General features: G+C 40.3%; 1 protein-coding gene across 41 annotated transcripts in view; it reads left to right on the plus strand.

The window, feature by feature from the left end:
* Positions 1-18241, plus strand: part of TTN (titin) — a 332717-nt gene that overhangs the window by 276839 nt on the left and 37637 nt on the right. For all 41 annotated transcript variants that reach the window (XM_089690388.1, XM_089690411.1, XM_089690396.1 and 38 more), the window contains 2 exons: positions 53-355; positions 1105-18210. In XM_089690388.1, the coding sequence (XP_089546514.1) occupies positions 53-355; positions 1105-18210 (17409 nt within the window). The remainder of the gene's footprint in view (positions 1-52; positions 356-1104; positions 18211-18241) is intronic.

The raw sequence follows: 18241 nt of genomic DNA on the forward strand, positions 1-18241 counted from the left end.
GTATCTTTAACAGAATGTCCATGCTTATTTATGCTTTTATTTCCTCACTTAGGTCCTCCTGGTCCTCCTGGAAAACCAGAAGCAACAAATGTAACTAAGGATACAGTAACCATAGCTTGGAAGCGCCCAGTTGATGATGGTGGTAGCGAAATCACAGGTTACCTTGTTGAGAGAAAGGAGAAGAAAGGATTGAGATGGGTGAGAGCATCAAAGAAACCAGTTTCTGACCTCAGACTTAAAGTAACTGGACTCACAGAAGGCAATGAATATGAATTCCGAGTGAGCGCAGAAAATAAAGCTGGAGTAGGACCACCAAGTGATTCTTCTCTATCAGTCCTAACTAAAGATATTGCATGTGAGTAATTTCAAGATTTTTAGAAGCATTTTTTACATTATTTAGTGCATGTGTCAAAAATAAATTGTAGCAATATATTATTTGCAAGGCTAAAAAAGCATAGGTGTATCAGACAGCTGAAAACATAAAGATGCACATTTTTTTTAAGTTAAAGCTGAAATCCAGGTGATCAGCTAAATACACAGATGAAATACGTATGAGAGAGCTGTTTAACCCACCAGGGGATTTGTATTTATTTGCATGCATGCTGTAAATTTACAGTCTGACTTTTCTCGACTGCAGTTAAACAATGCAACTAGGTCTTATTCCTATCTGCCTATGATTGGACAATGAATGGGAACAAGCAGACCATTGAGTTCAACTGTTACTCTTCTTTCTCCTTTAAGAACATGACACAATAATTCGCTCCTTGTTCTGCTTTTTTCTCTCTTAGTCTGAGTTATTTTTATAGATGTTTCTAGAGGCTTCTTCATCCTGGGGTTCAATGTATGAAAACCAGTGCCATTTTTTTCAAAATTGTGTTTAATATGTTTTGCTTAAAGTCCTTCTCCAGGATAAAGACATCTTGTCTGACAAAATGAAATAAATGTAAAAGTTTTAATGACAAACATACAGCTATTATATACAAGTAGTTATGCTTTTTGGAGTGCATAAAATGTATGGAATAGGTGAACATTCTGAGTGACGAAAATATTAAGATTTATGTTTTTCAAATAAATTAATGTTTTTGTTTCTGTTTCCTATTATAGATCCACCAGGCCCACCATCTAATGCAAGAGTCACTGACACAACAAAATCTACTGCCACACTTCACTGGGGAAAACCTCATTATGATGGTGGTCTTAACATAACTGGCTACATTGTAGAACACCAAAAGGACGGTGAAGAGGAATGGGTGAAAGATACTACAGGGACAGCACTTAGAATCACTGAATTTGTAGTGGCAAACCTCCAGCCTGGTGCAAAATATAAATTCAGAATTCGTGCAATCAATGCTGTAGGAATTGGTGAACCAGCGCAGATTGATGATGTTGAAATTAAGGATCGTGAAGAAACTCCAGATTTTGAGCTTGATGCTGAGCTAAGAAGAACTCTTGTTGTTAGAGCTGGACTAAGCATTCGTATCTTTGTACCGATTAAAGGAAGACCCACACCTGAAGTCACATGGATGAAAGGTGATGTCCCACTGAAGATAAGAGCCAACATTGAGAATACAGAGTCATATTCTCTATTAATCATTACAGAGTGCAACAGATATGATGCTGGAAAATACACCATGACTCTTGAAAATGCAGCTGGAAAGAAATCTGGCTTTGTCAATGTCAAAGTTTTAGATTCACCAGGACCTCCATTAAACCTTAAAGCAAGAGATGTAACAAAAGACAGCATCACCTTGCAGTGGGATATGCCACTCATAGATGGCGGATCACGAATTACAAATTATATAGTTGAAAAACGGGAATCTACAAGAAAAGCTTATTCAACAATAACAACCAACTGCCAGAAGTGCTCTCTAAGGACTCCAAATTTGGCAGAAGGATGTGAATACTACTTCCGAGTACTGGCAGAGAATGAGTTTGGCATTGGTGAACCTGCTGAAACCGCTGAACCAATAAGAGCATCTGAAGCACCTTCTCCTCCTGAAAGCCTAAACATCATGGACATTACCAAGAACAGTGTAAGCCTTGCATGGCCAAAACCAGAACATGACGGTGGCACCAAGATTACAGGCTATGTAATTGAAGCACAGAGGAAAGGTTCTGATCAATGGACACATATTGCAACAGTAAAATCACTGGACTATGTAGTGAAAAACCTAAATGAGAATGAAGAATATGTGTTCCAAGTGATGGCTGTCAACAGTGCAGGAAGAAGTGATCCAAGGGAAAGCAGACCAATAGTTGTTAGGGAACAGCAGATGCTCCCAGAATTTGATCTACGTGGCATTTATCAAAAGACTGTCCTTGCTAAAGCTGGAGATAACATCAAAGTTGAAATCCCAGTCCTTGGAAGACCGAAACCAACTGTAACATGGAAAAAGGGTGATCAACTTCTTAGAGAAACTCAGAGAGTGAATGTGGAAAGAACAGCAACTGCCACTATCTTAAACATAAATGAATGCATAAGAACCGATGCTGGAAAATACATTTTGGCAGCTAAAAACATTCTTGGAGAAGTAAGTGATGTCATTACTGTCCAGGTACATGATATTCCTGGAATCCCAACAGGACCAATCAAATTTGATGAAATCTCATCAGACTTTATTACTTTGTCCTGGGATCCACCTGAAAATGATGGTGGTGTTCCAATAAGCAACTACATTGTGGAAATACGAGAAACCAACAGTACATCTTGGACTGAACTGGCCTCTACTGTAATACGCACAACATTTAAAGCAACAAAGTTAACAACAGGAATGGAATATCAAATCCGTATTAAGGCTCAAAACAGATATGGAATTGGCCCAGCTCTCAACTCAGAGTCTGTTATTGCTGCTTATCCATTTAAGGTTCCTGGACCCCCAGGCACACCTCAAATTATTGCTGTTACAAAGGATTCAATGACCATCAGCTGGCATGAACCTGTTACTGATGGTGGAAGTCCAATCTTAGGCTACCATATTGAAAGAAAAGAGAGAAACAGCATTCTGTGGCAGACAATCAGCAAGACTCTATTTGTAGGAAATATATATAAATCTTCAGGTCTAACAGATGGCATTGCCTATGAATTCCGTATAGTAGCTGAAAACATGGCTGGCAAGAGTAAACCAAGCAAGCCCTCTGAGCCAACATTTGCCTTGGATCCAATTGATCCACCAGGTAAACCAGTTGCCCTGAACATTACTAGACATTCAGTGACTCTACAGTGGACAAAGCCAGAATATAATGGAGGCTTTAAGATCACTGGATATACAGTTGAGAAAAGAGATCTTCCTAATGGACGGTGGCTGAAGGCTAACTTTAGTAACATTTTAGAAACTGAGTTTACGGTTAGTGGACTAACTGAAAATGCAGAGTATGAGTTTAGAATAATTGCAAGAAATGCAGCTGGTGCTGTCAGTCAACCATCTGAACCATCTGATGCATTAACATGCAGAGATGATATAGAAGAGCCAAGAATAATGGTTGATGCCAAGTTCAAAGATGTCATCACTCTTAAGGCTGGTGAGATATTCAGACTTGATGCTGATGTTTCTGGACGTCCTATTCCAACACTGGCATGGACAAAGGAAGGAAAGGACCTTGAGGACACATCTAAATTAGAAATAAAAATAGCAGATTTTTCCACTGCTTTGATAAACAAGGACTCTGCAAGAAAAGATGGCGGTGCATACATACTTACAGCTTCTAACCCTGGAGGACTTGCTAAACATGTATTTAATGTAAAAGTTCTTGATAGACCAGGTCCTTGTGAAGGTCCATTGGCTGTATCTGAAGCTACTTCTGAAAAATGTGTGTTGTCATGGTTGCCACCAATGGATGATGGAGGTGCCAAGATAGATCATTACATTGTAGAAAAACGTGAAACCAGCAGATTGGCTTGGACTAATGTAGCAGCAGATGTCCAAGTAACAAAATTCAAGGTTACAAAACTGCTGAAAGGAAATGAATATATTTTCCGTGTAATGGCTGTCAACAAGTATGGAGTTGGAGAAGTTTTGGAATCAGAACCCACTCTTGCAGTTAATCCATACATACCACCTGATCCACCCAAAACACCGGAAGTAACAACAATCACAAAAGACTCTATGATTGTTTGTTGGGGACATCCAGATTCTGATGGAGGCAGTCCAATTACAAACTATGTGGTTGAACGCCGTGACAAGGCAGGACTCCGTTGGGTTAAGTGCAATAAGAGAATCCTCACTGATTTAAGATACAAAGTGTCAGGGCTCACAGAAGGTCATGAGTATGAATTTAGAGCAATGGCTGAAAATGCAGCTGGAATGAGTAAACCAAGCCAGTGCAGTCCATTCTACAAGGCATGTGACACAGTGTTCAAGCCTGGACCTCCTGGAAATCCAAGAGTTCTAGATACAAGCAAATCATCCATTACAATTGCTTGGAACAAACCAGTCTATGATGGGGGTTCAGAAATAACTGGCTACAATGTGGAAATATCTTTACCTGAAGAAGATGAATGGAAAGTTGTTACACCACCAGCTGGACTTAAAGCTACTTCCTTTACTATCACAAGTCTTAAGGAGAACCAAGAATATAAAATCCAGATATATGCTGTAAACTCAGAAGGAGCTGGTGAGCCTGCTCTTGTCCCGGGATCACCAAAGGCTGAAGAAAGAATGCTCCCACCTGAAATTGAATTGGATGCTGAACTTCGCAAAGTCATTAGCATTAGAGCTTGCTGCACTTTACGACTGTTTGTACCAATTAAAGGAAGACCTGCTCCAGAAGTTAGGTGGTCAAGAGAAAATGGTGAGCCCATAGAAAGGGCAACCATTGAATCAACTAGCTCCTATACTCTATTAGTTGTGGAAAATGTAAACAGGTTTGACAGCGGAAAGTATATGCTGACAGTAGAAAACAGCTCTGGAAGTAAGTCGGCCTTTGTGAACGTCAGAGTGCTTGATACACCAGGAGCGCCACAAGATCTCAAAATAAAGGAAATCACTAAATCATCTGTTACATTGACATGGGAGCCTCCACTCATTGATGGTGGATCTAAGATTAAGAACTACATTGTAGAGAAACGTGAGTCAACAAGAAAGGCATATTCAACAGTGGCAGCTAACTGTCACAAGACCAGCTGGAAAATTGATCAGTTACAAGAAGGTTGTAACTACTACTTTAGAGTCCTTGCAGAAAATGAATATGGAATTGGGTTACCTGTTGAAACCTCAGAATCAGTAAAAGTATCTGAAAGACCACTTCCACCAGGAAAGATTACTTTGGATGATGTAACAAGAAATAGTGTTTCTCTGTCTTGGGAAAAACCAGAACATGATGGTGGAAGCAGAATTGTGGGCTACATTGTAGAGATGCAAAGCAAGGGCAGTGAGAAGTGGGCAACATGTGCAACTGTGAAAACAACAGAAGCTAAGATAACTGGACTGATACAAGGGGAAGAATACATGTTCCGTGTATCAGCTCAAAACGAAAAAGGAATTAGTGATCCACGACAGCTTGGAGTACCAGTAGTTGCTAAAGACCTTGTTATTGCTCCAGCAATTAAACTTCTATTTAATACATTCAGTGTTTTAGCAGGAGAAGACCTTAAAGTTGAAGTTCTATTTGTTGCACGTCCTAAGCCAACAGTTACATGGCACAAAGATGGTCTACCACTAAAACAGACAACTCGGGTTAATGCAGAAAATACAGAAAGCATATCCTTGCTCACAATTAAAGAGGCATCTAAAGAAGATGTTGGACAGTATACAGTCAAGCTAGCCAATACTGCAGGAGAGGCCACAGAACAGCTTAGCATAATTGTACTCGACAAGCCAGAACCCCCAACAGGTCCAATTAAAATTGATGAAGTAACAGCTGACAACATCAGCATATCTTGGGAGCCTCCCAAATATGATGGTGGAAGTTCAATCAATAATTACATTGTAGAAAAACGTGACACATCAACAACAAATTGGCAAATTGTGTCTGCTACTGTGGCAAGAACTACTATAAAGGCAACAAGACTCAAAACAGGAAGTGAATATCAGTTCAGAGTAGCTGCTGAGAACAGATATGGAAAGAGTGGATACTTGGTATCTGAAACAGTAGTAGCTCAATATCCATACAAATTGCCTGGACCACCTGGTACACCATTTGTAACTACAGTTACTAAGGACAGCATGGTTGTACAATGGCATGAACCAGTAAATGATGGTGGTAGTAAAATCCTTGGATACCATGTAGAAAGCAAAGAAAGAAACAGTATCCTGTGGGTAAAAATGAACAAAACAATCCTCCCAGACACCAAAATTAAGACAACAAATGTTGAGGAAGGTATTGAATATGAATTCAGAGTTTATGCTGAGAACATTGTTGGAATTGGCAAGCCAAGCAAAGTATCAGAATGCTATGTGGCCCGAGATCCATGTGATCCTCCTGGACGCCCAGAAGCTATAGTAGTCACAAGAAATTCAGTTACAATTCAGTGGACAAAACCAGAGTATGATGGTGGTAGCAAGATCACAGGTTACATTGTTGAGAAAAAAGAATTACCTGAGGGACGGTGGATGAAGGCTAGTTTCACAAATGTTATTGAAACTCAGTTTGCAGTTACTGGACTAGCTGAAGATCAAAGATATGAATTCCGTGTAATTGCAAGAAATGCTGCTGGAATTTTTAGTGAACCTTCTGAAAGCACTGGGCCAATTACTGCAAGAGATGAGGTAGAACCACCTCGCGTGAGCATGGATCCAAAGTACAAGGAACTTATAACAATAAATGCTGGTGAAATGTTTAAGATTGAAGCAGATGTCCATGGCAAGCCAATACCATCTGTTCAGTGGTTCAAAGCCGGCGAAGAACTTGTAAACACAGGTCGTCTAGAAATTAAGGGCACTGATTTCTTTACATCTTTAAGTGTAAAAGATGCAATTAGAGTGGACAGTGGTCAGTACATTCTGCTACTGAAGAATGTTGCAGGTGAAAAATCTGTACCTGTTAATGTTAAAGTTCTTGACAGACCAGGACCTCCTGGAGGACCAATCACTATTTCTGGTGTTACAGCTGAGAAATGCTCATTAGCATGGAAACCTCCACAGCAAGATGGTGGCAGTGATATTGACCACTACATTGTAGAAAGAAGAGAAACTAGTCGCTTAGTATGGACAGTTGTTGAATCAAATGTTCAAACTCTTAGTTGCAAAGTAACTAAACTTTTGGAAGGAAATGAATACATTTTCCGTGTCTTGGCTGTAAACAAATATGGTGTTGGTGAACCACTTGAATCAGAACCAGTTCTAGCAAAGAATCCATTTGTTGTTCCACAAGCACCAAAAGCTCCAGAGGTTACAGCAATTACCAAAGACTCTATGATAGTTGTTTGGGAAAGACCAGCATTTGATGGTGGAAGTGAAATCGTTGGATATGTTGTTGAAAAACGAGATAAAGAAGGTATACGTTGGGTGAGGTGCAACAAGAGACTTGTCAGTGAATTACGCTTTAGAGTAACTGGTCTAGTTGAATTACATCTTTATGAATTTAGAGTGTCTGCTGAAAATGCTGCTGGTCTCAGTGAGCCAAGTCAGCCTTCCATTTACTACAAGGCTTCTGATCCAATTTACAAACCTGGACCTCCAAACAACCCCAGAGTAGTGGATGTTACAAGATCATCTGTTTTCCTTTCATGGGGCAAGCCAATATATGATGGTGGATGTGAAATCCAGAGCTACATTGTGGAGAAATGTGATGTCAGCACCGATGAATGGTCTATGTGCACTCCTGCAACTGGCATTAAGGAGACACGTCTTGAAGTTGACAAACTTTTGGAAAAACATGAATATAAGTTCCGTATATGTGCAGTAAATAAGGCTGGTGTTGGTGAACATGCCGATATTCCTGCTTCAATTATTGTTGAAGAGAAATTAGAGACCCCAGACCTTGACCTAGATCTAGAACTTAGAAAGGTTGTTAATGTCAGAGCAGGTGGTTCACTAAGGCTATTTATTCCTATCAGAGGCCGTCCAGTGCCAGAGGTTAAGTGGGCCAAAGTTGATGGAGATATCAGAGAAACAGCCCAGATTGATGTTACCAGCAGTTTCACCACACTAGTCCTTGATCATGTTAACAGATATGATTCTGGAAAGTACACTCTAACACTAGAAAACAGCAGTGGCTCCAAATCTGCCTTTATCAGTGTCAGAGTTTTGGACACACCAAGTGCCCCAGTGAACCTTAAAATAAAGGAAATCACCAAGGAATCTGTATCACTCACATGGGAACCACCAGCACTGGATGGTGGTGCTAAAATAAAGAATTACATAATTGAAAAACGAGAAACTACAAGAAAAGCTTATGCTGCTGTTGCCACAAACTGCCACAAGACATCATGGAAAATAGATCAACTTCAAGAAGGTTGCAGCTATTACTTCAGAGTAACAGCTGAGAATGAATATGGAATTGGTGTTCCGGCAGAAACTTCTGAGCCTGTGAAGGTTTCAGAGGTTCCACAGCCTCCAGGAAAAATAACTGTGCTTGATGTGACCAGGAACAGTGTGTCACTGTCATGGGAAAAACCTGAACATGATGGTGGAAGCAAAATCATTCAGTACATCGTAGAAATGCAAGCTAAAGGAAGTGAGAAATGGTCAGATTGTGCTCGTGTCAAAACACTTGAGGCAGTGGTAACAAACTTAGCACAAGGAGGTGAATATCTGTTTAGAGTTGTTGCAGTGAATGAGAAAGGAAAGAGTGACCCTAGATCTCTAGCAGTTCCAGTGGTTGCCAAAGATCTGGTGATAGAGCCAGATGTACGACCAGCATTTAGTAATTACAGTGTTCAAGTAGGACAAGACTTGAAAATCGAAGTGCCTGTTTCTGGAAGACCTAAACCAACAATTGCTTGGACAAAAGATGGTCAGGCTCTCAAACAGACAACTAGAGTTAATGTTATTGATACAGCACACCTGACTGTATTAAATATTAAAGAAACAAGCAAAGATGATGCTGGCATGTATGCAATTACAGTATCCAATGTTGTTGGACAGAAAGTAGCATCTATTGAAATTATAACACTGGACAAGCCTGATCCACCAAGTGGTCCAGTGAAATTTGATGAAGTAAGTGCTGACAGTATCACCTTATCATGGAATCCTCCAGTATATACTGGTGGATGCCAAATCACAAATTATATTGTTGAAAAGAGAGATACAACTACTACAGTTTGGGAGACTGTTTCAGCTACTATTGCTAGAACAACACTTAAGGTATCAAAACTTAAAACAGGCACAGAATACCAATTCAAGATCTTTGCTGAAAACCGCTATGGAAGAAGCTTTGGACTGGAATCTGAAGCTGTTGTAGCTCAATATCCATACAAGGAGCCTGGGCCTCCAGGTACACCATCAGCTGCAGCAATATCAAAAGACAGTATAGTTGTACAATGGCATGAACCTATTAATGATGGTGGAAGCAGAGTCCTTGGCTACCATCTTGAGCGTAAGGAGAGGAACAGTATTATGTGGACAAAGGTGAATAAATCTATTATCCCTGACACATACATCAAGACTTCCAATCTTGAGGAAGGCATTGAGTATGAATTTAGGGTATATGCTGAAAATATTGTGGGCATTGGCAAATCAAGCAAAGTTTCAGAGTGCTACTGTGCCCGAGATCCATGTGATCCACCAGGTTGCCCAGAGGCCATAATTGTAACAAGAAATGCAATTACTTTAAGCTGGAAGAAACCAGAATATGATGGTGGCAGTATGATAACAGGCTACATTGTTGAAAAGCGTGATCTTCCCGAAGGGCGCTGGATGAAAGCTAGCTTTACAAATGTTATTGAAACACAATTTACAGTAACGGGACTTACAGAAGACGAGAGATATGATTTCAGAGTCATTGCAAGAAATGCTGCCGGATCATTTAGCAAGCCTTCTGACAGCACAGGGCCAATAACTGCCAAGGATGAAGTAGAACCCCCAAGAATTTCAATGGATCCAAAATACAAAGACACAATTGTTGTTAATGCTGGTGACATGTTTAAATTAGATGCTGATGTCCATGGTAAACCTATTCCAGCAATTCAGTGGTTCAAAGGAGACAAAGAAGTTGAAGATTCAGCTAGGTGCGAAGTTAAGAACACTGATTTCAAAGCCCTTATTGTTGTGAAAGATGCTGTTAGAGTGGATGGTGGACAATACATTTTACAAGCATCAAATGTTGCAGGAACTAAGTCAGTTCCCATTCAAGTAAAAGTACTCGATCGCCCTGGACCTCCCGAAGGACCAGTTCATGTTACTGGGGTCACAGTTGACAAATGCTCTCTAGTATGGAGTCCTCCTCAACATGACGGTGGTAGTGATATTTCCCACTATGTCATTGAAAAACGGGAAACAAGCCGCCTTGCCTGGACTGTTGTTGCATCTGATGTAGTAACAACATCCCTTAAAGTAACAAAACTCCTAGAAGGCAATGAATACATCTTCCGTATAATGGCTGTAAATAAATACGGTGTCGGCGAGCCTCTAGAGTCTGTACCAGTTTTAATGAGGAATCCATTTGTGCCTCCTAGTTCACCTAAGTCACTTGAAGTAACCAATATTGTAAAGGATTCTATGACCGTTTGTTGGAGCCGACCTGATAATGATGGTGGTAGTGAAATCATAGGCTACATTGTAGAAAAGCGTGACAGAGCAGGCATTAGGTGGACCAAGTGCAACAAACGCAGGATTACTGACCTAAGATTCAGAGTCACAGGACTAACAGAAGATCATGAATATGAGTTCAAAGTATCTGCTGAAAATGCTGCTGGAGTTGGTGAACCAAGCCAGCCTACAGCATACTTTAAAGCATGTGACCCTATATTTAAACCTGGACCACCTTCAAATCCACATGTAGTAGATACATCTAAGAATTCTATTTCTATGGTTTGGGGTAAACCAATTTATGATGGTGGAAGTGAAATCCAAGGCTATATCGTGGAAATATGCAAAGGAGATGATGAAGAATGGTCTATGGTCACCCCACAAACAGGTTTGCAAGTTACTAAGTATGAGATCACAAAGCTTATCGAACATCAGCCATACCAGATTCGCATTTGTGCTATAAATAAAGCTGGAGTAGGTGAGGCTGCATCAGTACCAGGAACTGTAAAACCAGAAGACAAACTTGAAGCTCCTGAAATAGACCTTGATTCTGAACTCAGGAAGGGAATACTTGTAAGAGCTGGTGGAAATGTTAGAATTCAAATTCCATTTAGTGGAAGACCTGCTCCAGAAATAAACTGGTCAAAGGAAGATGGTGAACTAAGTGAGAAGGCCCAAATTGAAAGAGGATTCAATTATACTCAGCTTTCAATTGACAGCTGTGATAGGAATGATGCCGGAAAATATATTCTTAAACTGGAGAACAGCAGTGGCTCCAAATCTGCTTTTGTGACAGTTAAGGTACTTGATACCCCAGGAGCACCAATGAACCTACTTGTGAAAGACATAAAGAAAGATTCAATCATACTAACATGGGAGCCGCCACTCATTGATGGTGGTGCCAAAATAAAGAACTATGTTATTGACAAGCGAGAATCAACCAGAAAAGCTTATGCAAATGTTACAGCCAAATGCAATAAAACAACATACAAAGTTGAAAACCTTACAGAGGGAGCAGTTTATTACTTTAGAGTTATGGCTGAAAATGAATATGGTATTGGCTTACCTGTTGAAACAGTTGATGCAGTAAAGGCCTCTGAAGCACCTTTACCACCTGGCAAAATTACTCTTACTGATGTTACCCAAAGAAGTGTGTCACTTATCTGGGAGAAGCCTGAGCATGACGGTGGTAGCAGAATTATAGGATATCTGGTGGAATCTCAGCCAAAGGGGGTAGAGAAATGGAGTATTGCAGCTGAAACAAAGACATGTAGTGCTGTTGTTTCTGGATTAAGTCCAGGTCAGGAATATTGTTTCAGAGTTCTTGCATACAATGAAAAAGGAAAGAGTGATCCAAGAGTTCTTGGACTTCCAGTAATCGCTAAAGACATAACCATTGAACCAAGCTTTAAATTAATGTTCAATTCTTATAACGTACAAGCTGGAGAAGATCTAAAGATTGACATCCCAGTAATAGGTAGACCAAGACCCACTATTACTTGGGCTAAAGATGGCCAAGCACTGAAACAGACAACTAGAGTTAATGTTGAAGACACTGCTTTATCAACGGTTTTGCACATCAAAGAAAGCAACAAAGATGACTTTGGCAAATATACAGTGACAGCAACAAATAGTGCTGGTACTGCAACTGAAAATATTAGCATTATTGTTCTTGACAAACCTGGTCCACCCAAAGGACCTGTTCGATTTGACGAGATCAGCTCTAACTATGTGATATTTTCATGGGATACTCCAGAATATACAGGTGGCTGTCAGATAAGCAACTACATTGTAGAGAAACGTGATACAACCACTACTACATGGCAAACTGTGTCAGCTACAGTCGCAAGAACAACTATTAAGGTGACAAAACTCACAACAGGTTCTGAGTATCAATTTAGGATCTATGCTGAAAATAGATATGGAAAGAGTTCACCTCTAGACTCTACTGCAGTTGTTGTACAATATCCTTACAAAGAACCAGGACCACCAGGAACTCCATTTGTTACATCAGCTTCTAAGGATCATATGATTGTGCAATGGAATGAACCTGTAAATGATGGCGGAAGCAAAGTTCTTGGATACCATGTGGAACGCAAGGAGAAAAATAGTATTCTCTGGGCAAAATTGAATAAGACTCTCCTTCAAGACACAAGATTGAAAACAAATGGCCTTGAAGAAGGCCTAGAGTATGAATTCAGAGTATTTGCCGAGAACATTGTTGGCATTGGCAAACCTAGCAAAGTGTCTGAGTGTTATGTTGCTCGTGATCCATGTGATCCACCAGGTCGCCCAGAAGCTATTGTGATTACAAGAAATTATGTCACACTTCAATGGAAAAAGCCAGAATATGATGGTGGTAGCAAAATAACAGGTTATATAGTAGAAAAGAAAGAATTACCTGAAGGCCGCTGGATGAAAGCTAGCTTCACAAATGTGCTAGAAACAGAGTTCACTGCTACTGGACTTACTGAGGATGATCGATATGAATTTAGAGTTATAGCAAGAAATGCTGCTGGTAACTTTAGTGAGCCATCAGAAAGTACTGGACCTATTACTGCCAGAGATGAAATAGATGCACCAAGAGCATCTCTTGATCCAAAATACAAGGATGTGATTGTTGTTAATGCTGGAGACACTTTCATTCTTGAAGCTGATATTCATGGCAAACCAATTCCAGATGTCACCTGGTCCAAAGACGGGAGAGAGCTTGAAGCAACAACTGCACGTTCAGAAATAAAATCCACCCTTCAAAGAACAACATTAATTGTTAAAGACTGTATTCGAGTGGATGGTGGTCAATATGTTCTCATCCTCAGTAATGTAGGTGGAACAAAGTCTATTCCTATTACTGTCAAGGTTCTTGATCGCCCTGGTCCTCCAGAAGGTCCACTAAAGGTTTCAGGTGTAACATCAGACAAATGTTATTTGGCATGGGGCCCACCTTCACAGGATGGTGGTGCAAATATTTCACATTACAACATTGAAAAGAGAGAAACAAGTAGACTTTCTTGGACCCAGGTTGCTTCAGAAGTCCAGGCTTTGAGCCACAAAGTTACAAAACTTCTAGCAGGCAATGAATATATCTTCCGTGTTGTTGCAGTGAACAAATATGGAATTGGAGAGCCCCTTGAATCTGAACCAGTTCTGGCTTGTAATCCATTTAAGCCTCCAAGTGCACCTACAACACCAGAAGTTTCTGCAATCACTAAAGATTCTATGGTAGTAACATGGGGTCGTCCACAAGACAATGGTGGTGCAGAGATAGAAGGGTATATTCTTGAAAAGCGTGACAAAGATGGTGTTAGATGGACAAAGTGCAACAAGAAAAGATTAACTGACTTAAGACTTAGAGTAACAGGCTTAACAGATGGACATTTCTATGAATTTAGAGTCTCTGCTGAAAATGCTGCTGGTGTTGGAGAACCAAGTGAACCATCTATTTTCTATCGTGCATGTGATGCCATATATCCTCCAGGACCTCCAGGAAATCCAAAAGTAACTGACACCTCTAGATCATCTGTATCTCTTGCTTGGAGCAAGCCTGTGTATGATGGTGGTGCACCAGTTTCAGGTTATGTTGTAGAATTCAAAGAAGCAGCAGCTGATGAATGGACTACTGCCACACTTCCAACAGGACTGCAAGGTAAACAGTTTACAGTAACAAAACTAAAGGAAAATACAGAATACTCCTTCCGTATTTGTGCCATCAACTCAGAGGGAGTGGGAGAACCTGCTGCTGTTCCAGGAACAGTTATCGCTGCTGAAAAATTAGAACCTCCTGAAATTGAACTTGATGCTGATTTGAGAAAGACTGTTACTGTCCGGGCTGGTGGAAGTCTAAGATTGTTTGTCACAATCAAAGGAAGACCTGAACCTGAAGTAAAATGGGAAAAGGCAGATGACAAACTTACAGAGCGAGCACAGATTGAAGTTACCAGCTCATATACAATGTTGGTTATTGACAATGTCAACAGATTTGATAGTGGAAGATACAACTTAACACTGGAAAACAACAGTGGCTCAAAATCGGCATTTGTGAATGTTAGAGTACTTGACTCACCAAGTGCCCCCATAAATCTGGTTGTCAAAGAAATCAAAAAGGATTCAGTGACTTTGTCTTGGGAACCACCACTTATTGATGGAGGTTCTAAGATCACAAACTATATTGTTGATAAACGTGAAGCTACCAGAAAAGCTTATGCAACAGTAACAAGTAACTGCACAAAGAATACATTTAAGATTGACCAACTCCAGGAAGGAGGCGTATACTATTTCCGTGTTTTGGCTGCCAATGAGCATGGTATTGGTCTGCCTACAAGTACAACAGACCCAATTAAAGTATCTGAAGCTCCATTTCCCCCTGGTAGAGTAACTCTTGTAGATGTAACTCGTAACAGTGCAACTCTTTCATGGGAGAAACCAGAGAGTGATGGAGGTAGCAAAATTACTGGCTATGTTGTAGAAATGCAGACCAAGGGAAGTGAAAAATGGAGCACTTGCACTCAGGTAAAGACACTAGAGGCAACAATTACAGGCTTGTCAAGTGGTGAGGAGTATACATTCAGAGTGATTGCTGTAAATGAGAAAGGAAGGAGCGATCCAAGACAACTGGGTGTACCAGTAATAGCCAAGGATATTGAAATCCAACCAACAATTGAGCTCCTATTCAATACTTTTAGTGTGAAAGCTGGGGATGATCTTAAGATTGAGGTACCAGTCCGAGGAAGACCAGTTCCTAATATAACATGGAAAAAAGATGGACACACTTTAAAACAAACAACTAGAGTAAATGTCCAAGTTACAAAGACATCTACACTCCTTTCTATCAAAGAAGCAACTAAAGATGATGTTGGACAATATGAATTAACTGCTTCAAACAGTGCAGGTTCTACAACAGCTTCTCTTGGTGTGATTGTGCTTGATAAACCAGGACCACCAGGACCCATACAGATTGACGATGTTAGCGCAGACAGCATCTCATTTTCTTGGAGTGCCCCAGTATATGATGGTGGCTGTCATATAAACAACTACATTGTTGAGAGGAGAGACACAACTACTACAGTATGGGAACTAGTATCAGCAACAGTGGCAAGAACATCCATTAAAGTTGGACGTTTGACAACTGGTTCAGAATATCAATTCCGTGTTTGTGCAGAAAACAGATATGGAAAGAGCCATTACACTGACAGCTCATCAGTTGTTGCTCAGTATCCATTCAAACCACCAGGACCTCCAGGAACACCTCGTGTTGCTCATTCAACAAAGGCTTTCATGATTGTTACTTGGCAACCGCCTGTGAATGATGGTGGTAGTTACGTGATTGGATATCATTTGGAGAAAAAAGAAAGAAGCAGCATTCTCTGGGCTAAGGTTAACAAGAGTCTTATATCTGACACACAACTGAAAGTAACAGGTCTTGAAGAAGGACTGATGTATGAATATCGTGTCTATGCTGAAAACATTGCTGGAATTGGAAAGTGTAGCAAATCATGTGAGCCAGTTGCAGCAAGAGATCCATGTGATCCCCCAGGTCAACCAGAAGTTACTAATATCACAAGAACATCTGTTTCACTAGCATGGAAGAAGCCAGAGTATGATGGTGGAGCAAAGATTACAGGATATATTATTGAAAGAAAGGAATTACCCGATGGACGTTGGCTAAAATGCAACTTTACAAACATCCAGGAAACTTTCTTTGATGTAACTGCACTCACAGAAGACCAGAGATATGAATTCCGTGTTATTGCAAAGAATTCTGCAGGGCTTTTTAGTGAACCTTCTGAATCCACAGGACCTATTACAGTTAAAGATGATGTAGATGCCCCAAGAATTATGATGGATGTTAAGTTCAGAGATGTTGTTGTTGTCAAGGCAGGGGAAATTCTTAAGATTAATGCTGATATTGCAGGAAGACCTCATCCTGTAGTTTCTTGGACAAAAGATAGCAAAGAAATTGAAGAAAAAGCAAGAGTAGAGATTATTTCAACAGACAGTAGTACTATACTTGTAGTTAAAGACTGCATACGAAGAGATTCAGGCCAGTATGTCTTAACACTACAAAATGTTGCAGGAACAAGATCCTTAGCCGTAAACTGCAAAGTACTTGATAGACCAGGGCCTTCTGCAGGGCCACTACAAATTGCTGGAGTAACAGCAGAGAAGTGCACACTTTCATGGGGACCTCCTCAAGAAAATGGTGGTGCAGAGATAGACTACTATGTTGTTGAAAAACGTGAAACCAGCCGCATTGCTTGGACAGTCTGTGAATCTGAACTTAGAACCACTTCCTGCAAGGTAACAAAACTTCTCAAGGGTAATGAATATGTCTTCAGAGTAATGGCGGTTAACAAGTATGGAGTAGGAGAACCCCTGGAAAGTGAAGCAATCAAGGCATTAGATCCATTTACTGTTCCAAGTGCACCAAAATCACTGGAGATTACAAGTGTAACAAAAGATGCTATGACACTTTGTTGGGCAAGACCTGAAAGTGATGGTGGTAGTGAAATAGCAGGATATGTAATAGAGAGACGTGAGAAGAACAGTCTAAGGTGGATGCGTGTGAACAAAAAACCTGTTTATGACCTAAGAGTAAAATCTTCTGGTTTGCGGGAAGGATGTGAATATGAATATCGTGTCTATGCAGAAAATGCTGCTGGTCTTAGTTCTCCAAGTGAATGCTCACCTTTGATTCGTGCAGAAGATCCAATTTTCCTGCCATCACCACCATCTAAGCCTAAAATTGTAGACTCAACAAGGTCAACTGTGACAATCAGCTGGGTAAAACCATTGTTTGATGGTGGTTCCCCAGTTACTGGATACACTGTTGAATACAAAAAATCTGATGATACTGAATGGGCAACAGCTATAACAAATGTAAGAGGTACTGAGTATACAGTAATTGCACTGACTTCTGGAGCAGAATACTCATTTAGAGTTAGATCTGTCAACAAAGTAGGCCCAAGTGAACCAAGTGAGAGCACAGAGCCACAGATAGTGAAAGACAGAGAAGAAGAACCTGCCTTTGACATTGACACTGAAATGCGTAAAACATTGATTGTCAAAGCAGGCGGATCATTCACCATGACAGTGCCTTACAGAGGTAAACCTGTTCCTAATGTTATGTGGAGCAAACCAGACTCTGATCTACGTACAAGAGCTACAATTGATACCACAGATACAAGAACATCACTTTCCATTGAAAAGGCCACAAGGAATGATTCTGGCAAGTACACACTTACACTGCAGAATGTTCTTAACACTGCAACACTTACACTAGTTGTGAAAGTTCTTGATTCTCCTGGACCTCCTTTAAATATCATTGTAAAAGAAGTGACAAAGGAATCTGCTGTCCTGTCCTGGGATGTCCCTGACAATGATGGTGGTGCACCAGTAAAGAATTACCACATTGAAAAACGTGAAGCAAGTAAAAAGGCATGGGTCTCTGTAACAAATAACTGTCATCGCCTTACATACAAAGTAATTGGTCTACAAGAAGGTGGAGTCTACTATTTCAGAATCTCTGGAGAAAATGAATTTGGTGTTGGAGCACCTGCAGAAACCAAGGAAGGCGTAAAGATAACAGGTTAGTATTACATTTGTGATTAAAACTAGAT

Source organism: Staurois parvus, unplaced genomic scaffold (assembly GCF_062004578.1).
Source record: "Staurois parvus isolate SC_StPar_1 unplaced genomic scaffold, SC_StPar_1.0 ptg000530l, whole genome shotgun sequence".
Lineage (NCBI taxonomy): Eukaryota > Metazoa > Chordata > Amphibia > Anura > Ranidae > Staurois > Staurois parvus.